Here is a 27,752-nt window from a genome sequence, read left to right on the forward strand (position 1 = left end):
TGCACCCCAGAAAAATTAATTTCTTAAAAAGTATCTTTAATGAGGTTAAATTTGCTTGATCTGAGAAAATACCTTTTAACTTAGCTGCTAGGTATTCATTCAAATATTACTGACCTATTTTGGGCACTTGACATAGTTAATGAGAGCAGTTGAATAATTAGTAGAATTAAAATAATAAACTAATTAGAACTACCCTACAACTCAGCAATTGCACTACTAGGCATTTATCCAAGGGATACACATGTGCTGTTTCGAAGGGACACATGCACCCCCATGTTTACAGCAGCACTATCAACATTAGCCCAAGTATGGAAAGAGCCCAGATGTCCATTGATGAATGAATGGATAAAGAAGATGGATGAATGGATAAAGAAGAATATTAAGAGACAAAACAGATGAACATAAGGGAGGGGAAAAAAAATAATATGAAAACAGGGAGGGGGACAAAACAAAAGAGACTCATAAACATGAAGAACAAACTGAGGGTTGCTGGAGGGGTTGTGGGAGGGGGGATGGGCTAAGTGGGTAAGGGGCATTAAGGAATCTACTGAAATCACTGCTTCACTATATACTAACTAATTCGGATGTAAATTTTAAAAAATAAAAAATAAAGTTAAATTAAAAAAATAATAATACACTAAAAACTATGTTTAGTTCTCAAAAGTCCAAGTTTCATGCACAAGGTCAAATGACAAATGACAAGGTGGCTAGCTGGCAGATACTCACTGGCTACCTCTTGCAATATGACTGTGAGATTGAGCAGTCAAGTGAGAGAAGTCCTCTGGTCATTTCCATCTGTTTGCCATGTTTTTGTAGCTCTAATCTTGCATACATTTTGTGTGTATTCTTTGGAAACTCAAGAAAACCCATTGAAATCTATCAAATACTAAGTAATAAGATTTTTGTCCAACAGGGGTGAGCTTTGAAGGAACACGAATCATAATTATCAGTTTTTTAAAAAAATGTTTACTTAGGGGCGCCTGGGTGGCTCAGTCAGTTAAGCCTCCGACTTCGGCTCAGGTCATGATCCCATGGTTCGTGAGTTCAAGCCCTGCATCGGGCTCTGTGCTGACAGCTCAGAGCCTGGAGCCTACTTTAGATTCTGTGTCTCTCTCTCTCACTTCCCCTCCCCTGCTTTTAGATTTAAATGTTTAAATGTTTATTTTTGAGAGAGAGAGAGTACAGGAGTGTGTGCTTGCCTGTGCATGCAAATGAGCAGGGGAGGGGCAGAGAGGGAGGGAGAAAGAAGATCTCAATTAGGCTCCACACTATCAGCACAGATCCCGAAGCAGGGTTCACTTTCCCCAACTGTGAGATCATAACCTAACTTTAAATCAAGAGTCTGATGCCTAACTGACTGAGCCACCCAGACTCTCCTACCTTTATTCCTTGATCATTTCTTTCTCTCTCTTTCCTTTACAAAATTACAAAATTATTTAATGGCTAATGATTGTAGAATCGCATATTCAATGTATCATTCTATTACTTGCTTATCTATAGAGTATTTCAGTAAAGACATTATTAATTTATGTAAACAGCAGTGGATTTTTGAGTCCTATGTAATTGTAAGTATGCTTTTTCTTTCTTTTGACCCATCTCTGCTCCTGTGTGCCAAGGAAAAATAGATTATTTTCCCCCCCTATAATTTCTGAACCAGTTTCAATTTTCAACAGCTTCAAGCCCTACTTCAGATTTGGCCTAAACTGCCCCCCCGGGAGGCCTTGGAGCTTCTAGATTTCAACTATCCAGATCAGTACGTGCGAGAATATGCTGTGGGCTGCCTGCGACAGATGAGGTATACTATAGGTGGCTTTCTTTGAGGAAAGGAATAACTTGGGTGTAGATAGTGAAGGTGATGTATGTTGAATGTTTCATAAGAAAGAAAAGAGCTAGAAATTACTCAGTTTAAAGCATATTTTTCATCTATTCTTCCCTATTCCCTTCTCTACCTCCCTCTCTCTCAAAGACTCCTTTGTCTTTCATGTTTAGCCTATATTATAAAAGAAAACCCAAAAACATACTGGGTCAGAAGGTCCCCAAGATCTCCCTTGGTTTCCACAATTCATTAGGACTTACAGGACGCAGCGCATACTCATACTTTTGGCTCTGATTTATGAGACGAAAGAAGACAATGTAGAATTGGCAAAGGAAAAAGATTCATGGAGCAAAGTCTGGAGGAAACTATCAGAAGCTTCTAAGAGTTCTTTACCAGTGGAGTCTCAGTGAATATACTTAATTCTTCCCAGCAGTGAGTTGTGACAACGTGTCTGAAATATTGTCTACCAGGGGCGCTTGTTAGAGACTTGGTGGCCAGGGTTTTTATTGGGGGCTGGTCACATAAACACCCTCTGCCAAACACAAAAGCAAAATCCTAGACTCCTAGAAGGAAAATGGGTGTTGGGGCATCAACCGTTGGGTAAGAACAGTTTACACACACGAAGCCGTTCTTATCTGTTAGGTGGTGGGAAGCCTTCTAAAAGCTATGTTTCCAGATGCCAGCCAAAAGGCCGGTGTAGTTAACAGCCTTTCTAAAAGGATAGCAGTCAGGCCTGCTGCTATGTTAACTCTTTTCTGTCCACCACTCAGAATTAAGAAGTGTTAATATTTTGGCTTTTTAAAAAATTTTATACTTTTAAGCAAATAACATTACAGCTAAAGGTGAAATCCTCATAGTTTTGTTACCTAGTCCTGATTACTTTCACTTCCCAAAAACAACCATGATTATGAATTTGGTCTGTATCCTTTTATACCACATATTTCTGTTGATGCTGCATTTTTATATCTATAAAAATATGTAGAATAATATTGTACATTACAAAATTACACCAATATGTTTTGCCATATGTATTATTTTAAATCTTGATTTTAAAAAATTCATTGTTGGGTTTTTGAGGTCATTCTTTACCATTACATATAAATACAGTCTTTTTCTTTCACTACTGTGTAATATTCTATCATAGGGATATATCTTATTTGCCGCATTTCCCTATTGAAGAGCATTTTGTTTTCCCCAGACTTCCCTGTTCCCCAGTGCTTCAGTGAACATGTTTGTACAGTCCCGTTTGGCTAGTACATGTATGAAAATCTGTTAGATTTATTTGAAGAAATGTCATTATTAAGACCATCTCAGACAATGGGCATATTCAGGTTTATCCATTTCTCATTTCAAAAATGAGGTTTATACTGTATGGCTATTTGAAAAAATAGAAGTTCTGAGAAAATTATGGATACTGTTACACTTTTTCTTCTTTTTAAAGTTATATATGTTTCAAGCCACATGATATGCAAAAGAAATTACACAAACTTTTCAATAGTTGTTATTCTAAGGGAGTGAAGTTAGAAGTATACGGAAAGAGGAAGCCTTCCCAATTTTCGTACTTCCTTTCTATCTTTTACACCATTTATAGGTTGGTTGGGTTTTTTTGTTTTTTTTTTAACGTTTATTTATTTTTGAGACAGAGACAGCATGAACAGGGGAAGGTCAGAGAGAGGGAGACACAGAATCTGAAACAGGCTCCAGGCTCTGAGCTGTCAGCACAGAGCCCGACGCGGGGCTCGAACTCATGGACCGCAAGATCATGACCTGAGCCGAAGTCGGCCGCTTAACCGACTGAGCCACCCAGGCGCCCCTTTTTTTGTTTTTTGAGAGAGAGTGCCCACACACGAGCAATAGGTGACTAGGGGGGTGGGGGCACAGAGGGAGAAAGAGAGACTCTTAAGCAGGCTCCATACTCAGCGTGGAGCCTGATGCAAGGCTTGATCCCATGATCCTGGGATTGTGACCTGAGCTGAAATCAAGAGTCTGACATTCAACTGACTGAGTCATCCAGGCACCTCCCTTTTGTAAGTTTTATAAAAGGCACAGATTTTACAATAAACTTAAGATTGGTGAATAGTTTTGAAAAATGAGGCTGCAAGTTGGGCTTTAGTCTCACCTCCCTAAGTTTGCATTGGAGATCTGAGGGAAAGGGGCTACCTGGCTCCCTTTATACTGAGCCAGGTGTTTTCTTTTCTTTTCTTTTCTTTTCTTTTCTTTTCTTTTCTTTTCTTTTCTTTTCTTTTCTTTTCTTTTCTTCTCTTCTCTTCTCTTCTCTTCTCTTCTCTTCTTTTTTTTTCTTCTCTTTTCTTTTTTTATGTTTACTTATTTTTGAGAGAGAGAGAGAGAGAGTGCGAGTTGGGGAGGGGCAGAAAGAGAGGGAGACACAGAATCCTAAGGAGGCTCCAGGCTCTGAACTGTCAGCACAGAGCCCAATGTGGGGCTTGGAACTCACAAACCATGAGATCATGACCTGAGCCAAAGTTGGATGCTTAACCAACTGAGCCCTCCAGGAGCCCCCCAGGTGTTTCTCTTAAATAAACTTATATACAGGAAGAGATTGCTGTGATCTCCATGTTCTATATTGGTATTTCTGATGCATTTTCCTATGATAAATTTTTGTCTAATGAGGTTTTTTTTAATATAGTGCACTGGGTTTCAGTCCCAGATCTGCATTAGACTACTATCCTAACCATTTATTGCCCAAGACTATAGTTAGTAAGTAGAGGACTTGGAATTCATCTTACCTGATCACTGGAATTGCCTCTGATAAGAGTGTGTTTATAAGTGTATGATTTAGAAATTGACACAAAATAGAGAACTTCTTAACCTTAATTAATTCAGCTCATTTAATTACAATATTATGTTGTATTAATTCAGTGAATCAATTCTCAGTTATACTCATTTCCTTATCCTTTAAATTATTTAAAGTTAATATTTTAACACACTGATAATCTGGGAAAAGGAATTAACCCTAATGATTAGAAAGGAAAATAAATTACTAAAAAGTACTGATGGAATTTTTTTATTTAAAAAAACTGGTTGCCTGGGATACTTGGGTGGCTCAGTCAGTTAAGCCTCCAACTCTTTCTTGGTCTTGGCTCAGGTCATGATCTTAGTTTGTGAGTGCAAACCCCGTGTCAGGCTCTGTGCTAACAGTGTGGAGCCTGCTTGGGATTCTCTCTCTCCATCTCTCTCTGCCCCTACCCCACTTGCACTGTCTCTCTCTCAAAATAAACTTAGAAACAAACAAACAAACAAACAAATGTGTTGACTGAGTATATAACTTTTCCTGCATGATCAGAAATCAGTATTAAAGTACCCGATTTTATTGTAACTGAGCTGATGTTGGATGCTTAACTGACTTAGCCACTCAGGCCACCCCTCTTGTGTTATTTTAATAGTGGGACAGTGAATGTAAGCATACATAACAAGCCTGACCCAAAAGAACCATTGCGTTTCAGTAAGTTAGTGTTTGATAGTTTGATGGGATGCGATCTCTTTCTGGTATTGGTTGTTGAGTGACTTATTTTGTCTTTTGTTTCTTTTAGTGATGAAGAACTCTCTCAATATCTTTTACAACTGGTGCAAGTTTTGAAATACGAGCCTTTTCTTGATTGTGCCCTCTCTAGATTCCTATTAGAAAGAGCACTTGCTAACCGCAGGATAGGGCAGTTTCTATTTTGGCACCTTAGGTAAGTCTTTTTTATTTTTAGATTTGAGTCTACCTGGTGCTTTTGTAAATATAAATCAGCATAATACGGGACATTTACTGTAATAGTTGGCTGTTTTACTTGTTTCTGAGCCATTTATAACATTCATACTCTTCTTGGTGTCTTCTATTTCTTGATACCCAACTCTTAATTTTCAGGATTTGGCAAAGTAATTCAGATAAGTGTCCCACCAAGCCTCCTTGATTTTTAACTGAAACTAAAAATTAATGTATTGCTATTTTCTAGTAAAGTGCACTTACTTTGTTAATATTCTTGGGCTAAAACCACACTTACTCCTTCTGAAAGGCTTTGGGTACCAATAGATAAAAATTTTAAAGTTTTCCTATAACAAGAGCAACATTATTTTCAGCTTCTTTATTAGGTCAATTTTAGAAATATGTGAACCTTATTTCACCAAGTTGATATAGGAGTAATATCAGAAAGGATAAATGAAGTCCTTTTTTCCTATGAAAGTTGTTGGTTCCTGATTTCTGAGTCTGTACTCAGACATTTTTGTTTTTTTCATCTGGACTTGAGAATACTGAAACTAATGACTGTCATAAAAATAGGACTTTCCCCCATTTTAGCTAAACATTTTAAGGAAAATGAGCTCTATATTATTTTGATAATGATTTTGGAAGCTACATTTCTGACTCTTGATTTCCTTTATTACTCATAGAGGTTTTTCCTTTCTTATTTTTAACTTGTCATCTTTTTCATCCAGTTCAACCTTCCTATTTTTAAGCCCTTCCGGGAGTAACAGAATATGTTGTTCCTTCCTTTTTCAAATGGGTACACCATTCTTTAAGTGAGAAAAAATTGAATTGAAGCTAATTGAGGGATTAGTCACTTGTGTGATGTGAATCAGATCTTTGCGTTTCACTTTATTGTCTTAATTGGCAACATTCTGTTTCAGCTACAGAAAGCAAACAAGGTGAAATGTGAAAATTTTGGATTTTTGGAATAAAAAGTTAATTATATAATCACACATGTTTTTGATCTGTGGTGTTTAAAGAATTGGGAAGTTGCCCATCCCACTAATATTTGTGGACAAGATGATGTATTCTTCTGTGTTTTGATTGGCATCATACATTTATTTCATAATATGAAGTCAGTATTTTTATTTGGTGATCTGAAGTGTTTTATACGCAAATTATCTTAATATTATTAACTTATTTGTAGGTCAGAAGTGCATATTCCTGCTGTCTCAGTACAGTTTGGTGTCATCCTTGAAGCATACTGCCGGGGAAGTGTAGGGCATATGAAAGTGCTTTCTAAACAGGTATCTGGTTTTTGTTTTTGTTTTTTTATTTTTTTTATTTTCATGTTTAGTTTGCCACATGGTATTTGATAAATTGTATCATATGCTATTTCTCCCATTATTCCATGGAACTTTCAGTAACTGAACCTAATTAATACATTAAAAAAATTTTTTTAATGTTTATTTATTTTTGAGAGAGAGACAGAGTGCAAGTGGGGGAGGGGCAGAGAGGGAGGGAGACGCAGAATCCGAAGCAGGCTCCAGGCTCTGAGCTGTCAGCACAGAGCCCCACGTGAGGCTTGAACTCACAAACCCCGAGATCATGACCTGAAGTTCACGCTTAACCGACTGAGCCACCCAGGCATCCCATTAATACATTTTTAAATAAAAATTTAAGTTAAGAAATGAAGTGTTAAATTTAGCCGAACATTAATTGAACGCTCCCTCAAAAATGAAGGATTCTTCCTAGTACCTATATTAATAATATGCCTTAAGTTTTAATGGGAAATACCCATGTAGACATGCTTAACAATGGGTTTGATGGTGATGGTGACAAAGGTCATGAAATTTTTAGACCCTGTTTTTTCATATCCCTGAGTTACTGTTTCCAGTTAATATAGTATTTATGATTCATATATTCTGCCATTTGTTTTAATTTGAGATATTTTGACACTTAAATTCATAGTTGTTATAACATCTAGAATTCAGAATCCTCAAGCTGCTTTTTCAAAATATATATACAGGCCTATAGTCCCTTATCTTCTTTCCAGGACTTCATTTTCTCATCATTGCTGATGATGAGATATTAGTGAGATTAATCAGTGAGATATTAAATGCTTATATGCCAGGAACCATATTAAATGTTATAAGCATGTTATTTTACTGTCCTTATTATGTGCCACAGTAGTTGCTAATACTGTCGGGATTAGACAAGGAAGAAAACAGAGGCTCCAGGAGATTAACTAGCTTGCCTAAAAACCCAACTGTTAAGTGACAGAAAGAATTTTTAAAATTAGGGCTGTCCAGCTAGAAAACTGTTATACTGGGAGTTTTCAAACCTTCGTGGCACCGCAACTCTCTTTTTAAAATCAGAACTTAAACATAAATCCAGTATATAAAATAGTGTCATTTTATGAGTATAAATGTATTTTGAAGCTAAAATAAAATATAAGCCATTAAACAGAACCATGAAGCTATTTTACTGAATACAGAATTTCAAAATCGGGGGCTATTGATAGTTGTAGTCTCAACATCCATTTATTTCTTTTGGAGATAATCCTGATTTATATAGGTAGTAATTGCAAGTAGTAATGGTCTTTTGATCGCTTGCTTGCAAGTGAGAGGCATAACCATGGCCCAGGCTTGATATGGCCCAGGTAGGTCCTTCATCCCCTGAAGGATGTGATGAGAGCATTTCTGCCATCAAAATAAAGCAGCCCTTTATTCTAGCTTCTTCATGCCAGAATTCTTATTGACAGGTAGCAACAATATGCTCTTGTTCTTTAGCATTGATTTTTCTTGCAATGAGTATCATCCAAATAAACACAAGAAGGTTTTCTTAATGGTTTAATATGCATTTACTCAGAATTTACTATATGCCAGGGTTACTGTTAGGTATTGGTAATATGAAGTGAAAATAGTTATGTTATTTTTTTTTTAAACTATGTTATCTGAGTTTGAGAGAGAGAGAGGGAGAAAGACACACTGCATGAATGAAGGAGGGACAGAGAGAGAAGGAGAGAGTCCTAAGCCAGCTCCACACTGTCAGTGCAGAGCCCAATGTGGGCTTGAAGTCATGAACTGGACCTGGAATCGAGAGTCAGATGCTTAATCGACTGAGCCACCAGGATGCCCCAGTTAATGTTATTGTTATCAAGGAGTTTATATTTCCATAGAGGAGGTGTACAAATCAATAATTAAGAAATACATGATTAAGCATTATGGGAACATTATGGAAGCACAAAAGAGAGGCATGTAACCAAGCTTAGGATATTAGGAAAGAGTTCATAGTGGAGGTGACATTTGTAGGTTTTGCTGGTCTAGTTGGTGTGAGTTCAGTGAAGAGTATGTTAATGTTTTACAGAGAAGCAACCAATAAGAGTGTATGTATGCACTTGACCCTTGAACAACATGAATTTGAACAACATGAGTTCACTTATACACTGATTTTTTTGACACAGTACAGTACTATATATGTATTTTCCCATGATTTTCTTAATATTTTCTTTCTTCTAGCTAATACAGTATATAATACATATAACACACAAAATACATGTTAATCTACAGTTTATGTCACTGGTAAGGCTTCCCATCAGCATAGGCTGTTAGTAGTTAAGTTTTTGGGGAATCAAAAATTATACCCAGATTTTCGACTGTGTGGGTCTGGAGGTGGAGTTGGTACCCCTAACCCTTTATTCAAGGGTCAGCTGTATAGAGAGAATGAAGCAGAGGAGGATGGTGAGATTGTATTACAAAGAGTTGTCTCATGTGATTATGGAGGCTAAGAAATCCCAAGATCATCAGTTAAGGAAGCTAGAAACCCAGAAGAGCTGATGGTGAAGTTCCAGTCTGAGTCCAAAGACCTAAGAACCAGGAGAGTCAGTAGAAAGTGTCAGTCTGAAAGCAGACAAGTTTAACACCCAAGGAGTTTTAGGAAAAGACCTATGTCCCAGCTTAAGACAGCTGGGCTGGCAGAGTTCCTTCTTACTTACTGGAAGGTCTGCCTTTTTCTTCTATTCAGAACTTCATAGGTTCTGATAATACCCATTAGTATTAGGAAGGCCAGTCTTCTTTACTCAGTCTACCCATTCAAGTGTTAATTTCATCCAAAAATACCCTCACAGACACACCCAAAATGATGTTGGACCAAATATCTGGGCACCCTATGGCCCAGTCAAGTTGATACATAAAATTAACCATCACAGATCAACTCAGCATGTTTACACAGCTTTGTAAACCATGTTTAATCTCCAAATAAAGACTGTGTAGCAAGTTGAGAATTACTTCTAACATAATACAAATACCTTCAGTACAAGCAAAAATGCACTAACTTTTTCCCCATAATAGGAGGTAACATCCTTGAGTGGTGTTTCCTGTTCTTGCTACACTATAAATTAAATACTGCGATGTAACATTAACACTTAAATACTATGATATAAAATCAATACATCTAGGTTACATGATAAAGGAAAAGAGCTGGAAGGAAACAGACTGTGTATGTAAATACAGCATATACATATATGTTTATGTATATATACACACACATATAAAAACACATTCGTATCAAAACGAGGAGGAGATACTCATGACAATTAATCTTAATTTCTGTAACTCGTCATGTGGTTATAGCTGGTATTTATTATTTCCTTCTTCCAACTCATTCTGTATTCCCTCTGCCTTTAATAAGCATTTCACTTTTGGTTCTTGACTTGTTGGGTTGACCCAAACCTTCATTCTTAAAGGGTCCAGGCCATTAGTAGTCCTACCTAAGTTAGCTTGTAATTGTCCATTGATCTTAATCACAGGACATGGTAATGCTAAGAAGAGATCTCCTATATTTTAGGCTTACTCTTCCTTACCTCTGTGGAAGAGTAGGCCAATTTCTCCTTGACAGTCAGTATCAGTCACTCCAGCCAGCATCATAATGCCTTTTTTTGCCTGTTGATCCAGAGGCTTGAGGTGCCCAAAATGGCTGGGCTGGAGTCTTAACTTCCAATTCAATATAGTCATTGCCATGTCCCCCATTGGAATCATTCTTCCCTCTATAACTAAGACCTCTTTGCCAGTAGAGCATAAGGTTGCCGGAAAAGAAGCAAAAATTTTGCTAGTGGGTCCCTGGAGGGAGTAGTAAGTGGTACAACTTTGACTTTTAAACCTTGATTTCTGGACCCTTGAGTCCTGGCTATGGGAGAAGGCTTGTCATATATTGGATGCTGACTCAGAGCATATACAGCTTTCTGGAGTGCCTTGCCTAAGTCCTGCAAGGTATTGCCACCTAGCTGCTACTGTAAGTTAGTCTTCAAAAGGCCATTCCATTCTTTTGTCAAGCCAGCTACTTCAGATTAGTAGAGAACATGTTAAGACTAGTGAATTTCATGAGCAGGAGTCCATTGTTACACTTTATTTGCTGTGAAATGAGTTTCTTGATTGAAGCAATGCTGTGTAGAACACCACAATGGTGGATAAGGTGTTCTGAGTCCACAAATGGTAGTTTGACAGAAATGCATTGTATTCAGGGAAGGCAGATCCATATCCAGAGTTAAGTTTCTATTCCAGTAAGAACAAAATATTGCCTCTTCCATAGTGGAAGCAGTCTGTTGTAATCAGTCTGTCACCAGATAGCTGGCTGTCCATCGGGAGAAATGGTGCTATATCAGGAACTCATCAGCAGCTGGTCTCAGCTGCTGGCATAGCAGGCACACAGTGGTGGTCATAGCCAGGTAGGCTTTGGTGAGTGGAGGTCCATATTGCTGAACACATGCATAACATCCATCACTGCCATCTTGGCCACCTTGTTCATGAACCCACTGGGTGATGACAGTGGTGTTTGGGAAAAAGGCAGACTGGTATCCACAGAATGGTTTTTCCTATCCACTTGATTATAAAATTCCTCTTCCAAAGACACCCTTTGGTGAATATCCAATGCGACACTTTTTTTTTGCCTCTTCAGAGAAGTCTATCCTATATCTCTTCCCCATATTTCTTACTAATTTTCCAGTCATGTTCCTTCTACGTCCTTGGCCATAAGCCAAGCTTTGGTCACAGCTCATGAATTGGTATATAATTGCATGTATTGCTGTTTCTCCTTTCAGGCAAAGTGAAACAGTAAGGTGCATTTTCCAAATGCACCACAGCAAGGATTTCACTTCACCGTTGTCCTTCAGAATTGTTTCCGAAAGGGGCTGTAGTTCCATAGTTGTCTGCTTTCCTGTGGTGTTCAGATACTGTGTAAAGCCATTTATAAACCGTGCTTGAGTCTTCCCTTCCTGTGTTAACTGGTTGAAGGGAACTCCCTGTGACGACATAGGTGCAGGGTAGGAAAGAGAAGGTAGTGTAGCAAGAAGAGGAAACCGTGGACATTTGAGTCACTTCTTCATATAACTTAGTGTGCCTTCAGGGCCTGCTCAGGCCCAGTCTTATATATACACTTCATTTGATGATGGAGTACTGTTTTGCTTACCCATCTTTATAGCTTGGTGGATCAGGCAACACCCAGTTCATAATGGGCAGTTCAGGTCACATGCTTGCTTGGTAGCCAGTGGTTAAGAAGTCAATCTTACTAAATCCCAATAGTAAGCTAAGAGTGGTTTCTCTAAAGGAGAGTACTTCTCTACAGGAGCTGGCAAGTGTCGTTTCCAAAATTCTGAGGACCTGTGCTATGATTTATTTATAGGGACCTGCCAAGGGCTCCAGATAGCATCTCTGTCTGCCACTGACAGTTCAAGCACCATTAGACCTGCTGGATCATATGGACCAAGTAGCACACCAGCTTGCACAGCAATCAGGACCCATTGCAGAGCTTTCTTTTGTTTGGGATCTCACTCAAAACTAGCACCCTTTTAGGTCACTCAGTAAATAGGCTGTAGTACATGACCCACATGAGCAGTATGTTGCCTTTACAATCCAAAGAGGCCCACTAGCCATTGTGCCTCATTTTTGGTCATAGGAGGGGCCAGAGCAACAAATTATTCTTTACCTTAGAAGGGATATCTTGATATGCCCCATGCAAGTTGAACCCTAGGAGTTTCATTGAGATAAAAGGTCCCAAATTTTTATTGGATTTATTTCCCACCTTCGGACATACAAATTTCTTCAGATCTAAAGTAGTTGCTATTTCTTACTAAGTTCGATCAGCCTAATGTTATCAATGTAAAGGTGCCAGAGTGGTGTCTTGTTAAAGGGAGAGGCAGTCAAGAGTCAAGTCAAGAGGCAGTCAAGTCAAGTTGTAAATTACTTTACAGTTTGCAAAGTAAATTATGATAAAGGGCGGGAGAGTTGCTATACTTCTGAGATGGGGCATTGAAAGTGTATTGTTGGCCTTGACAGCTTAAGCAAACTTCTTGTGGTTCCTTATTGACAGATATGGAGGAAAAAGCAATTGTTAGTAGGTGTATACCACGTACCAGGAGATGTGTTACTTTGTTCAAGCAACGAAACCATATTTGGTGCACCACTAGTTAATGTTAGGATGATCCACTGTAATTTTCCAAGCCCCATCTGTCATCTGTACAGGCCAAATAGGCAAGACGAGTGGGGCTGTGAATCTACACCCCTGTATCTCTCAAGTCCTTGATGATGGCACTCAACTGTGCAGTCACTGCAGGAATGGGTTACTGCTTTTGGTTTACTGTTTTCTGAGGTAGAGGAGCTTATAATAACTTCCGCTTCCCATCAAAATAGCCAGGGAGCCAATATGGGGATTCTGCCAGCTGTTGAGTATATCCATTCCAATTATGCATTCCAGTATAGAAGAAATAACCAGAGGATAGATCTGAAACGGGCTCCATGCTGACAGTAGAGAGCCCGATGCAGGGCTTGATCCCACGAACTGTGAGATCATGACCTGAGCCGAAGTCGGACACTTAACCAACTGAGCCACCCAGGTGCCCCTAGTCCCCTTAATTTTATAGTCCTCTTAAATATATCTCATGCCTATCAATGTCTTTTGTGTTCATGGCTGTTGTCCTAGTCCAATTCATAATCTTCTCTCACCTGCATGTCTTCATTAACCTCTTAAATTGCTCCCCTTGTTTCCGTTCTTGCACATGCAGACCCTTCTCTGCACAGCAGCTAAAGTGACATTTTAAAAATGCAGATGGATTATGTCATTTCCATTTTTTAAATCCCTAAAGTAATTCTCATTGCATGGAGAATAAAACCCATTTGGTTTGTTTTTTTACCATCTAATTGGCTTTATTAATTGATTCATGAATTGGGCAGTGTCCCATCTAGCTAATCTAGTAGAGGGGACTTGGGGGAGCCATGCAAAAAAGGGTTTTACAGGCAGAAATGTGGTGGAACAATAAGCAGATGAAAAGAAATGATTGTTTTAGGAAAGTCACTTTCTCGTATTAGGTGGATTTCCTCATTTTCTTTTGGGGGGTTGAGAGGGCCCATGTGACAGATTACCTCATGGTGCTGACCAGGAAATTCCTGACTGACTGTTAAGACTGCACTTCTGAGGGAGGTTGAAAGTGCAGTTAGGTTAGGTACTGAGCCCCAGTTTGATGACGTGGCCTAGCATTTTGGGCCTGTCCTTTTCTTTTACATTTCCCCTTTGATCATGCTCTAAGCTTAACAGAGATGTGATCAAGATTTAAAGCATTAGCACCACTATCAGATACTATTCTGAAGTTCTCACAGTTTTTATTGTTCTCTTGTATGGTATACATTATCCATAGGTTATGATGTTTTTGCTTAATTCGTACATATTCATAGGTTATGGAAGTCAGTCATTCTCCTTGTTCTTTGACATTCCAGTCTTAAGGAGTTCATTTGTTTGATGGTTAGTGGCTGCAAACACACATTTAAAACTTATGAGAGAATATAGTGTGCCAGAGAGATTGTTATGGTAAGTATAAGCAGGATAATTCCCAGTGTTTGGAGTGCACGTTAGACTCATGGTCCCCAAGACACAAACTGAGCAAAGAAAGACCCTGTTGAAGGAGTCACGTTTTTAAGCCAAGTGGCTTGCTCTTGTGATCTTATGTAATTGAGTTTCAGCTTCCGGAGAAATGTTAATCCAGATACAGCAGGTGGTGTTGGCCACAGCAGAGATACCTTCTTGCTCAGCTAAAAGATAATCGAAGGCCATCCTATTATCAAGAACGGTTTTGGCCAAAGAGCCTAAAGATGGTTGTTGGGCCTCTTTTGTTTTAGCAGCAGATTCTGCAATAATTTTAAGAATTGCGGAAAAGTACCTGATCACAGGCTCATTTACATTTATCCCTAATCAGAGGAGTGAGTCCTGAATCATGAAAGCCTCCAGGCAGGTACTTTCTTTTTTTTTTTCAACGTTTATTTATTTTTGGGACAGAGAAAGACAGAGCATGAACGGGGGAGGGGCAGAGAGAGAGGGAAACACAGAATCGGAAACAGGCTCCAGGCTCTGAGCCATCAGCCCAGAGCCTGACGCGGGGCTCGAACTCACGGACCGCGAGATCGTGACCTGGCTGAAGTCGGACGCTTCACCGACTGTGCCGCCCAGGCACCCCAAGTACTTTCTAACTCAACTATGTAACTTCAGGGAAGCCAACCAATGAGATGTCTTATTTTGCTTGTGAAAAGTTAGGGGAGGGGCTTAGTTAGATTTTCTTAGCAGAACTTAGCTCTTTTAATATTCGAGAAGACTCAGTTTTCCTAAGTAATCAAAGACCCGATAAAGACAACAACCACAAGAAATTATTTTGATAAAACACAGTATCTTTGTTTTCTAGGCAGATCACTTAAAGATAAAAAAAAAACTTTCATAATCTGCTATCAAAAGTAGACTTAAAGTAAAAACCAGAACAAAACCTTTGTCATTTTAACAAAAAGAAAATCATATTCTAATTTTGCACCAGCTTGCTTTTTATATTAAAACTTATTCCAGTCTTAGTCCTGATCACACATAAAATTCCTTTCCAAAGATTTCTTCTTTCACAAACTTTCTACATTTTTTTTCCTCAAAAATGTATCTTCGTTTCTCAAACTTTTTACCAAAAACACACATTTTGATTTCTTTGCATATGGAGATGTTTTCCTTATTTCTGTAGTTTTAATTGCATATATTAATTAGAATTCTTAACCTTTAGGGGTGCCTGGGTGGCTTAGTCAGTTAAGAATCCGACTCTTGATTTTGGCTCAGGTCATGATCTAACAGTTCGTGAATTCAAGCCCCACACAGGACTCTGTGCTGACAGTGTGGAGCCTGCTTGGGATTCTCTCTCTCCCTCTCTCTTTCTACCCCTCCCCTGCTTGTGCATGCCTTCTCTCTCAAAACATTTAAAAAAAAAAATTCTTTTTTATTTTAATGTTTATTTTTGAGAGAGAGCACACACACAAGGTTGGGGGGGGGTTGCAGAGAGAGGGAGACAGAGGATTGCAAGTGGGGCTCCTTGCTGACAGCAGAGATTGTGACCTGAGCTGAAGTTGGTTGCTTAACCGACTAAGCCACCCAAGCGCACCCCCCGAAAAAAGAATTCTTAACCCTTAGAAACCTTAGTTCCTAGTGAAAACTAAGAAGTTAAGGAATTATATAAACTGTTATACCAGCATTTTTTAGATTTGCAAATTCATGAATACTTTTCATAATTTCTAGAAGCATAGATCTTCTTCAGTTTTCCAGTGCACTAACACATCCAAATATCTTTTGGTTTCTCTGTAGGAAGCCAAAAGTAGATAAACCTGTGTTTAATAATTAATGGTTTGGTATTTTCTTATTTGGAAATGATCTAAATATTCAACAGATTTCTATTATATTTATTTTAACTTAGGAGAGTTCTAAAGTTTCAAGCTACCAGAGATTTGGAAGCTATTTTTAAGTACACATAGAAGAAAATATAACTCTTGCTAAAAACTTTATTACCTCTTATTCCACTTATATCTGTTTAAATCATTTGTTCTCAACAATTATGTTTATTTTACCCATGAAAACTTCATGAGTCATTAGACAAAATCACCCATCATTCTAAGTTATTTTTTGCTGACAGACTAGAACAGAAATGAATTTAGCTGATAAATTCAGGTAGAATAAAAGTTGTTTATCTACATTATATTCAATCTTGATAATTCTAAAGATATGCCTGTTTCCAGTCAACCAATGAACTTATTAAACTTGCTTTAATTTACCAAAAGTTATTCCAGAGCATGTGAACTTGAAAAACATTTGGGATAGTTTCTATTATATTTCTGAGAATTTTATGAAGACTAAGTTTATGCAAATGCTTGGTTTTTTTAAAAGCCGTTTAAAGAGAGCTCTTTTACAGATTAATTTTGGCAGTACCATTTGGAGGTAGAAAGTACCACACATGTAAAACGTATGTCTGGACACACACACCAACACAGATGGAAGCAAACAGAGACCTTATAGCTTATAGCTTTAAATTACTACCATGGATTAGATACAATAATACAAAAATAGTTGGCTCTAAATTATTTTTCTAACAGATAGAATAAGATCGGGTTACCTGCTTATGTGAATACAACTTTTTCTAATACTTGTGGAGAAGAGTCTTGTCCTTAACAAGTCAAGTTCCAGATGACCTTTTTTCCCTTCTGATAAGAATTGGGGCATCTGGGTGGCTCGGTTAAGCGCCCAACTTCGGCTCAGATCATGGATCTTGTGGCTCACAGGTTCCAGCCCCACGTTGGGCTCTGTGCTGACAGCTCAGAGCCTGGAGCCTGCTTTGGACCCAGAAGGGTCTTCCTTTCTTTCTGCCCCTCCCCCGCTGGCACTCGGTCTCTCTCGCTCATAAATAAATAAGCATTAAAAAAAAAAATTAAAGAGTTACCTCCCTGAAGTTTGTATGTCAAAGAGATGGTCTAGATAAGAATTATGGAGAATACTCTGGTAGAACATTTATATCTTAAAGGCACAGGGGGAAAAAAAGTAAGCTCTTCCTATAACTTTTGTTCTCTTAAGACCAGAATTTATAATACTTCCAAGCCTACTGAGATAAATAGGGGAGATTTGGGGTTTGGTAAAAAGTATTGGTGGATTTTGAGTTGTTTTTGGAGCTACATCTCTGGTCCTGTAAAGACTAGGTTGGTAAAACAAGGGCAGCTGTTTTTAATTCCTCAAAGAATTGGGTTGCTGCCTAACTTATATCGAAGGGCCGACACACCTATCCACCTATGTTAGAGTGTTTTTCTTTCCCTGTGGGTAAGTGTAGGAGAGAAAGCCTAAAAAATTCCTATCAGGCTCTGAATATCAGCTTCCAATTTAGCTTAAGGGAGAAGGCCTAAAAAAATTCCTGTCAGGCTCTGAATATTATCTTCCAGTTTGGCCAAATTTCTGATCATAAAGTTACTCAGTCCTTTAAAATATCTTGTAAGATTTCAGCCTTGACAGTTAACTGTCTCTGGCTGTATTAAACAGTCCCATAGACCTAAGAGGCATCTTCAAAGTGGATGCAAAAGAAGTTGTCTTCACAAGATCTAGAGTCACTCCCAAAGATAGCCAAAAGAACAACTTGCGTATCTCAGGTGACCAGAAAGCCAAGCCAAGTTCCTAGGATAAGAAGTAAGACCAGCAAGAAGGAAATAGCCTTCTCTGGGAGAGAAAGGACCAATAACCGATTGGTCAGGAACTGGAAAGGAAGGGACAGTGTGAAATTTTACTTCCCTCTCTTGACTGGGCTCCAGAGGTAATCTCTTTACAAAAGATTTCAGGGTCCTCCCTGGTTTAAGAAATTCTTTGACTGTGGCCCTCAGTTCAGCCTTTGAGCAAGATGTGAAAGATAACCTGCAGAGAATGGCCTGTAGCCTCAAGTGGTCTTATTTTATAAGTTAACTGTTTAATAGTGTCTTTAGAGTGGAAAAGCAGTTCAGATAGAGGGTTATGGATAATCAAAGGATAGAGGAGAGCAGTAGGAATTACATCACTTTTATGCCTCAGTCTGTTACAGTCTTTTGTTTTAAATACCTTCTCTCTTTAATTTTTCATTAGCTTTTGCAATGAATCTTTCAATGAAACTATTTTGGAATTTTGAAACCTTCTGGAGATTTCTGCATACTAATAAGTGGATATCCCATTCTGTTTGTTTAATTTGGGAATGCTTGCTTTCAAGTGCATTTCCTAAATGTCTTATCTAATTGGAAATTTCCACGTAATGAATGTTACCTTTCTAGGTTTTCATTAGTAAGATTTTGCCATTTTACTAGCTATCTGAAATTTCCTGGACTGTAATGTGGTGTTTTTCCTGATTGGATGAGGGCCCCAAATGTGGAGCGATGATTGGGTGAATAGTTCAGGGTGGTGAAAGGATTCACCCCAGGCAGACAGAACAAAGGAGATAGAAGTTTATTGAGTACACTGCAAGAGAGGCTGGCAGGACAGCAAAGGAGAGACTCTCTGCAATGTGGCAGTAGATTAGGGCTGTTTTTAGAGGGGGAAGGTGAGGAGGTATGGGGACCTATGGAATTTTCTCTTTTTTGGTAACTGTGCCTCTTTGTCAGTAGCCCGTTGGTCTGTTCGGGCTTATGGATGTTTTGAGGTGGGTCACCTGATGGGTCTGTCTGTATTCAGCCAAGTGGCTCCTGTGGGTCTTTTTTTTGCCTTGCTTTACATTCCATTGCTCAAGCCTGTTGTCTAAAAGTGGCCTCTATGTGTAAATCTTTTTTTTTTTAATAATTTTTTTTAATTTAACTTTTTGAGAGAGAGAGAGAGAGAGAGAGAGACAGAGTGAGCAGGGGAGGAGCAGAGAGAAAGGGAGACAGTGAATCTCAAGCAGGCTGTCAGCATGGAGCCTGATGTGGTGCTCGAACTCACGAACTGTGAGATCATGACCTGAGCCAAAACCAAGAGTCAGATGCTTAACCAACTGAGTCACCCAGGCTCCCCTACATGTAATTCTTAGACATAAAATAAGCAGTTGGGCTGGAAGGTAGTGTGTTCAACTCTTTAGATTTAAGGGATCCTGTTTGTTTTAGCTAGACCTTTGGGTTTCTTAGAGTTAAAGTAATACCTAAGAGAGACGTGGTAGGGTTGGGAATTATGGCATGTTTACAGTGTCCCTTTTCGCACAGAAATTTTCTTGATGTTGGCAGGTGACCTAGTGTCAGTCTAACCCATTTCATGAACAATTTACCCTGTTACAGGAGTCTTCTTAAAGTGGCAGATGCTCTAACAGCCTTTGACTGCATGGCCCATTTTTTGCAGCTTTTTGACCTCTGAGATCTCTGTTAGGAGTAGCCTTTATTTCTACAAAACAAGACCAAAAAATATGTGCATTTTATTATACCACAGTAACTGAGAGATGTTACTGTGTCTTGGCCAAGAAAGGGCCTGTATGCACCACCAATTCCCATGGAACCTTGGACTTTGGAAGGGATAAACCAGCAAATGCCAAGGAATATGGAGGATGGACTCATTCCAAATAAAATGGAGAACCACAGCTGCCTCCAGCAGTTCCCAACAGGGAAAGATTTCAAACAAATGGAGAATTGCAGACTAAACTGTCAGCAGTTTCCAATGTGGAATTCAGGGACAGAACTAAGACTTGGGGTTTTCCACCTGGAAAATTGTGTTCTGAAAGGCTAGGGGCTTAGTTCTGGGCAGATACGTCTGCCAACTCAATCTGACCTGCTCTGTAAAGGAAAACCAGTTAGATCAGGAGCTTGATGCAAAGAGAGCGGAGCTCAGAACCGAGAGGGAAATGGTGAGAAAGACAGTAAATTCAAAAGCGTTCATGGTACCACACCTGTGTTTCTCATTCCTGAATGCCACTGGAAGTTTGCATCAGATCCTGAAGCTGCCACAAAATTTTCAGCAGTGAATTTTAAGATCTAATTGACTTCATTGATTGATTAATGAATCCAGCAGTATCTCACCTAGCATGTGGAAAGGATCTCCCCTGAACTTTTACCAAAGCTTGTAAAGCCCTGCTTGATGAGGTCCTACATCATGAATTGACCTCACTCATGATCAAACCACATTGTACATTTTCTTGGTTCTCTGGGAACCTTAGCTTGACTTTTTTTTTTTTTAAATGTTTATTTATTTATTTATTTTGAGTGAGAGAGAGTGATCAGGGGAAGGACAGAGGGAGAGGGAGAATCCCAAGCTGACTCTGTGCTATCAGCAAAGAGCCCCGTGCAGGGCTCAGTCTCACAAACTGTGAGATCATGACCTGCACCAAAATGAAGAGTGTGATGCTTAACTGACTGAGCCACCCAGGTGCCCCAACCTCAGCTTGACTTTTATAACAGTGTACATATGACATATGTATGATTACATTTTTACTCTTGACTGATGAGTAGCAAGAGGGAGGCGGTACACTTTACATAGCAGTTCTTGTTATTACTGTAAACCTATGAAAAGATAGGGTGTTGAAACACTTAAAGTTTTTGACTTATGGCCATGTGGGTATTCAGGACACTATTCCAGGAAATGGATATCAATACAGTTAGTGATGGGGCCTGAAATTCGCAACTGTACAAACATAGAAGAAATTCAAATTTGAAATACTTCAAAAAGTTCCTGTTTGCACAGTCTGTTTTTCAACTGGTTCCCTTTTCACCAGTGTTTGTACAGCTCCTGAAACTGTTGAGAAATGGAGTGTCTGTGGCTAACTTGGCAAGCTTCAGCCATCTCGATTTTCATCAAGCTACATAGAACCTTCCAGTTTCCTGTGAGCAAGCCCTCAGCCTGTCTATAAAAACTGCATGACTGAATTCACATTCCTACAGAGTCTTAGTGGTTTCTTTTCATAGAAGCAAAGTTCAAAAACGAAAACATTATGTAAAATAAATCTCCTGTTCATGGAAGTTCAAGCCAAGGTGTTCATGTTTGTTGTATAGATGTTTTATATGCTTGTTATATATAATTTACATGTTAATATAAATGTGTTTATATTAACAAGCTGTTTCAGTTTTAATGACATAACAAAATAAAATACCCTTTCTTATGACTTATGGTTGGCCAAGGCTGTTTCTAATGGATTTTTGCATAACATGACACGGAAAGATCTCAGTTATTAAACAATGAAGTTGACTTTTAAACACAATGGTTTTGATTCAGTTGGGCACTGTTGATTGATCTTGTACTAATTGCATAAAGTTTTTTTATTTGCATAAGTTTTGATAGCCGAAGTTACTTCATACAAATACTATAGACTTAGACAACAACTACTATTATCTATATTCATATTTATTTTATTACACTATAATTCATTTAACTATACTATTCGTGGCAAGAGATTATATTGAGAAGATATCACACAAGAGTGATGACAAAAACTAGATGTTAAGGTTGAATGACAGGATCCCCAGGATTACTTGTACAAGGATTTTCCTCTTCTACTATGGAATTGAACAAACGGAGTGGTTCAGATTGTGTTTCAAATTCTACTACTCAGTGAGCTGCAGAGTTCTGAGTACTTTAAGTGTCATCTTCTTACCCACAATTTATGTCCTTTTACTTTTCTCTGATTTTTAAGACATTATTTAACAAAAGGATTGAAGAACATTTGAAAAATAGTACTTTAAGTCACAAGTGATAAAAATAAGTTTTTTAGTCTTGTTATATTTAATATGTTTGTCATAAGCTAAGCACTGATTTTACTTTGGCTGGTTGTTGAGGGCTTGTGTTGGGGAGAGGAAAGGATTAGTTATTAATTAATATGATCACATGATACTATAATATTTTATATTATTTTTAAACATAAATAAATTTTGTTGGTGGGGAAACTTATTTTTCAGGTTGAAGCACTCAATAAGTTAAAAACTTTAAATAGTTTAATCAAACTGAATGCAATGAAGCTAAACAGAGCCAAAGGGAAGGAGGCCATGCATACTTGTTTAAAACAGAATGCTTACCGGGAAGCCCTCTCTGACCTTCAGTCACCTCTGAATCCGTGTGTCATCCTCTCAGAACTCTAGTAAGTGACCATCTTTGCTGTGCTCAGTGACTTTTCCATAAAAATAACAATGCAGAAAGAATTTCTGAGTGACTGCCTTGCAGGAGCAATAAGGCTAGCTGTTAGCTCCAGTAAGTACTGTATATTTAAAGAAGGAAACTCTTAAATTTCTCAGAGGTTATTTTTGTGTGTACTGGGACATATGCCTACTAGCTAAACTTACCTGTGGGATCCATGAAAGTTATTACAAGGTATTTTCCTTTCAGTTGTATGTGATTACATTTGTTTTCTGTTACTGGTTTCTAAGGGTTGAACATCCTATGTATGCAAAATGTTGGCAACCATCATAGATTATTAACTAAGTTATTTTCCTATTTCAAAATTAGATCTTAAATTGATTTGGAAAATTATTTCTCACTTTTTCATTCCCTTCAAAAGTAATAACAGAAAAGTAATGATGTGTATCCCCTTGTGTTAGGATTCAAAGTTGATCCCCCTGTAAGAAGTAATGAAGTTATAATATTCCTAATTTTAATCTTATGCTATGATCTGGTTGTTATTGACTATCTGTAATAACATAGAGTTCAGGAAGAATAGTAAAGAAAGAAAGGAAGAATTTTAAAGAAAGAAAGAAAGGAAAGAAGAAAGAAAAGGAAGAATTTTAAACGTAGGTAGTGAGAAGGGCAAATCTGGGTTTTCAGTCTAGCCCATCTGGCATCACTACAGGCCAACCAAAGCTGTCACCCCAGTTGCTTTTTTACCAAGAGGAAATGTTCTAGTTTTGACTTCTGCAGACCTGATTGGAACAGGTGAGAGTTTTCCCCAAGTCTAATACATCATGGCAAAATTTACAGTCTTGCCATTTCTTTAAATTGAAGTGGACTAATTTCCCCCTTGTTTGATTTCAGTGTTGAAAAATGTAAATACATGGATTCCAAAATGAAGCCTTTGTGGCTCGTGTACAACAACAAAGTTTTTGGTGAGGATTCAGTTGGAGTGATTTTTAAAAATGGTGATGGTATGTACTGAGATTTTTACAGTACCAAATTCCTTAGTATTTTTCATTTGTTGTCAGTTTGCTTTATATGAAAAATGATGTGTAAACGTATAACAGATGCAAGCCCAGAGGTAGCTATCAATGGGCATAAGGTTGAATTTGGCGTGTCCTGTGAATCCCTTTTTTTTCCTCTTAGAAAATATCTTTACAGCTTACTTACATACACTGTTCTAATAAATCTTTTTTTCCTACAAAATACAAAGTCTGTCTAATTCTTTGGTAAGAAGCTTGTGAAGTACAGTATTTTCAGTAGTATATTCATACATTCTGTTTCAGTGACAGCAATTTTGATATCGCTGCCATAGTTTTATATTTTAATTAAAATGTCTTAATGACTCATATTTTTTGACAGGAAATGCCTCTGAGGTGATTACACCAACCAGACAGCCACCACTCATTAGTTGTTATGATTACAGATAAGTCACGTAAAATTCATTGCACTTCAGGTTCTTCATGGTCATAAGGATTATAGTATTTGTATGTTGGGTTTATTAAAAAGAGTAAAAGGTACATTAGTAAATATGCTTACCATAATATGTGTGCTTACAACTATTTTAAAAAGAACTTGTAGTGTTTTGCTAGACATCTAATCCCACTTGATGTTATGAATGTTACTATGTAAAGCAATACTTTCAAAGCCCTCTGTTACCTCAAAATTATCCTTGGATATGATAACAAATAAAATCAACTGTTACAATTCTGTAATCTCATACAATTCCTTATGTGATTTTTAAGAACTTCCTGTGCATCCCTAAATGCAACCAGGAAAGAAAAAAATCAGCAGTGTGAATTGTATAGATGTTGTAGATAGCCATTCCTGTGTTATACAGTATTACGTTATCCATACAATCAGTATTGTAGCTTACACATGGTAAACAATTGAAAATTATTTTGTTTAAAGTAATCTCTACACTCAATGTGAGTTTGTGGGGCTCAAACTCATGACCCTGAGATCCAGAATCACATGTTCAACTGCCCGTGCCAGCCAGACACCCCTATTAAAAATATTACTTACTTTGGGGCACCTGGGTGGCTCAGTAAGTTGAACGTCTGACTCTAGGTTTTAGCTCAGGTCATGGTCCCAGGGTTGTGGGATCCAGCCCTGCATCACGCTTCACACCAAGGGTGTAGCCTGCTTGGGATTCTCTCTCTCCCTCTGCCCTGTTTGTGCGAGCGTGCATGCTCTCTCCCTCTCTCTCTCTCAAAAAAAAAATTTACCTTAATTTCTGAAATAGTGTTACAGGTACATGCTAGCCAGCAAATCTAATATTTAACAAAATAAGTATACTCAACATTAAAGTTTTGGGAAAATATTAACACTATTGGTCATTGATTTTAGTTCTGTCTGAATTAGTAGTCTTGAATTAATGTTATTAGACATAACGTGGAAAGCATTTATAATAAAGCAGAGTATTCCCCCCTTAGATTTACGACAAGATATGTTGACACTCCAGATGTTGCGCTTGATGGATTTACTTTGGAAAGAAGCTGGTCTGGATCTTCGGTGAGATTTCTAGTGAATTTATTTTTGTCTCATGTTGTATTCCTTCCATAGTAAAATTGTAAAAATTTTTATTCCTTCCCTCCTGCTATTATTATTAACTGGTGTTCATGGTAATATTTATAGAACATTTTATAGTTCTATGGTATACTGTCAAATGCATTGTCTTACTGAAACCTCATCAGATATAAAACTGTGTATGTTACAGAGACTCCAGAAAGAAAGGTTTGCACTTTCAGTAAAGCCTAGACAGGCAGCAAGTCACACTCTAACCTATGGTTCTGAGGGTACTCTCAGGAAGGATGCACTGGTGGTCATGAGAATGACAAGGCCAGAGAATGGCCTGCCCCTCTTCTTAGCCTGGTAACACTGATTCCTCTACCTTCGCTAAAGGGAAGTGTTCAAGGGTGCTCCAGGGTTTTTAGCTTGTCACCATTATTAGAGGTAGACAGCAGAACAGGTTTATGGCAACAGAAAAAAGAAAACATAATGGATTTTAAAAGTTTAATCGGGAGCCTGGTGGCTCAGTTAAGTGTCTGACTTCGGCCTGGGTCATGATCTCATGGTTTGTGGGTTCAAGCCCCGCGTTGGGCTCTGTGCTGACAACTCAGAGCCTGGAGCCTGCTTCGGATTCTGTGTCTCCTCTCTCTGTGCCCCTGCCCTCCTCATGCTTTGTCTCTCTCTGTCTCTCAAAAATAAATAAACATTGAAAAAAATTTTTTTAAGTTTATCAATGTCAGATCTTCTAAGGTCAGGAGCAAATGAAGAGAATCACAAACAAAATGTTGATCATTTACCTAACAGTATAAGATTTGAATCTTGCAAACCTACAAAATTAAAAGTCAAGCCTCACATTGGGCCTAATATTCATAGTGAATAGAACAGAGGGATAATGATCCTAAATATTTAAAGAGCTCATAGAAATAAATATGGAGAGGGGCACCTGTCTGGCTCATTTAGAAGAGAGTGTGACTTGGTCTTGGGATCTTGAGTTTGAGCCCAGTGTTGGATGTAGAGATTACATAAATAAATAAAACTTTAAAAAAAAAAAAAAGAAATATGGAGAAAAAATGTGAAAAGGCTATTCATACAAGATATAAAATAAATATTAGTCATAATTATGTGAACACATCAATTCCAACATATAGGCACAAATACAACATACAATTCCAACATACAAGAACAGTTGGATACCACTGATTTCCTAGGCAAGATTTTGTTAAACGATAAAATAGCTTAAGATACGATTGAAGCAACAAAAACACGAGTATTCACATGTCTTTGTAAATTAATACTAACCTCTCTGTATCAAGTTTATTTATACCTCTAGTATTCCCAGAATTTACTTTAAAATTAGAAATTGGAAAGAGGGGCACATGTGTGGCTCAGTTGGTTAAGCATCTGACTCTTGATTTCCTGTCCTGCCTTCCCACATCTCAGAATTTACCTTTTCCTTTTTTACCTAATTCTTTATATTTTATTTTTCTAAATTGTGCACTTTCATACATGAAAGTATAGAAAATAATCTAAAATTTTTATGTGTTTTACTTTGGGATTTAATACATGTACATATTTAGCAATTAAATGACAGATGTTAGTATGTCTCCAACTGACTTTTTTTTTCAATATATGAAATTTATTGTTAAATTGGTTTCCATACAATACCCAGTGCTCATCCCAAAAGGTGCCCTCCTCAATACCCATCACCTACCCTCCCCTCCCTCCCACCCCCCCATCAACCCTCAGTTTGTTTTCAGTTTTTTTTCTTTTTTTTTATTTGTTTGTTTGTGTTTTTTTGTTTTTTTTAACATTTATTTATTTTTTGAGACAGAGAGAGACAGAGCATGAACGGGGGAGGGTCAGAGAGAGGGAGACACAGAATCTGAAACAGGCTCCAGGCTCTGAGCTGTCAGCACAGAGCCCAACGTGGGGCTCGAACTCACAGACCGCGAGATCATGACCTGAGCCGAAGTCGGCCGCTTAACCGACTGAGCCACCCAGGCGCCCCTGTACTCAGTTTTTAAGAGTCTCTTATGCTTTGGCTCTCTCCCACTCTAACCTCTTTTTTTTTTTCCCCCCTCCCCCATGGGTTTCTGTTAAGTTTCTCAGGATCCTTTGTCTTTCTCTGTTGGCTTGTTTCACTTAGCATCACACTCTCCAGTTCCATCCACGTTGCTACAAAGGGCCATTTTTCATTCTTTCTCATTGCCTCGTAGTATTCCATTGTGTATATAAACCACAATTTCTTTATCCATTCATCAGTTGATGGACATTTAGGCTGTTTCCATAATTTGGCTATTGTTGAGAGTGCTGCTATAAACATTGGGGTACAAGTGCCCCTATGCATCAGTACTCCTGAATCCCTTGGGTAAATTCCTAGGAGTGCTACTGCTGGGTCATAAGGTAGGTCTATTTTTAATTTTTTGTGGAACCTCCACACTGTTTTCCAGAGTGGCTGTACCAGTTTGCATTCCCACCAACAGTGCAAGAGGGTTCCCGTTTCTCCACATCCTCTCCAGCATCTATGGTCTCCTGATTTGTTCATTTTGGCCACTCTGACTGGCGTGAGGTGATATCTGAGTGTGGTTTTGATCTGTATTTCCCTGATAAGGAGCAACGTTGAGCATCTTTTCATGTGCCTGTTGGCCATCCGGATGTCTTCTTTAGAGAAGTGTCTATTCATGTTTTCTGCCCATTTCTTCACTGGGTTATTTGTTTTTCGGGTGTGGAGTTTGGTGAGCTCTTTATAGATTTTGGATACTAGCCCTTTGTCCGATATGTCATTTGCAAATATCTTTTCCCATTCCGTCCAACTGACTTTTTTAAAAAAGGAATTAAACACGCAGA

The 27,752-nt window shown here is 38.2% G+C and overlaps 1 protein-coding gene across 6 annotated transcripts in view; it reads left to right on the forward strand.

The window, feature by feature from the left end:
• PIK3CB (phosphatidylinositol-4,5-bisphosphate 3-kinase catalytic subunit beta) overlaps window positions 1-27,752 on the forward strand; it is a 185,498-nt gene that overhangs the window by 132,254 nt on the left and 25,492 nt on the right. For all 6 annotated transcript variants that reach the window (XM_053221390.1, XM_053221391.1, XM_027061739.2 and 3 more), the window contains exons 14-19: window positions 1,674-1,795; window positions 5,368-5,511; window positions 6,712-6,811; window positions 22,190-22,368; window positions 23,256-23,365; window positions 24,830-24,908. In XM_053221390.1, the coding sequence (XP_053077365.1) occupies window positions 1,674-1,795; window positions 5,368-5,511; window positions 6,712-6,811; window positions 22,190-22,368; window positions 23,256-23,365; window positions 24,830-24,908 (734 nt within the window). The remainder of the gene's footprint in view (window positions 1-1,673; window positions 1,796-5,367; window positions 5,512-6,711; window positions 6,812-22,189; window positions 22,369-23,255; window positions 23,366-24,829; window positions 24,909-27,752) is intronic.

This window comes from Acinonyx jubatus, chromosome C2 (genome assembly GCF_027475565.1).
Source record: "Acinonyx jubatus isolate Ajub_Pintada_27869175 chromosome C2, VMU_Ajub_asm_v1.0, whole genome shotgun sequence".
NCBI lineage: Eukaryota > Metazoa > Chordata > Mammalia > Carnivora > Felidae > Acinonyx > Acinonyx jubatus.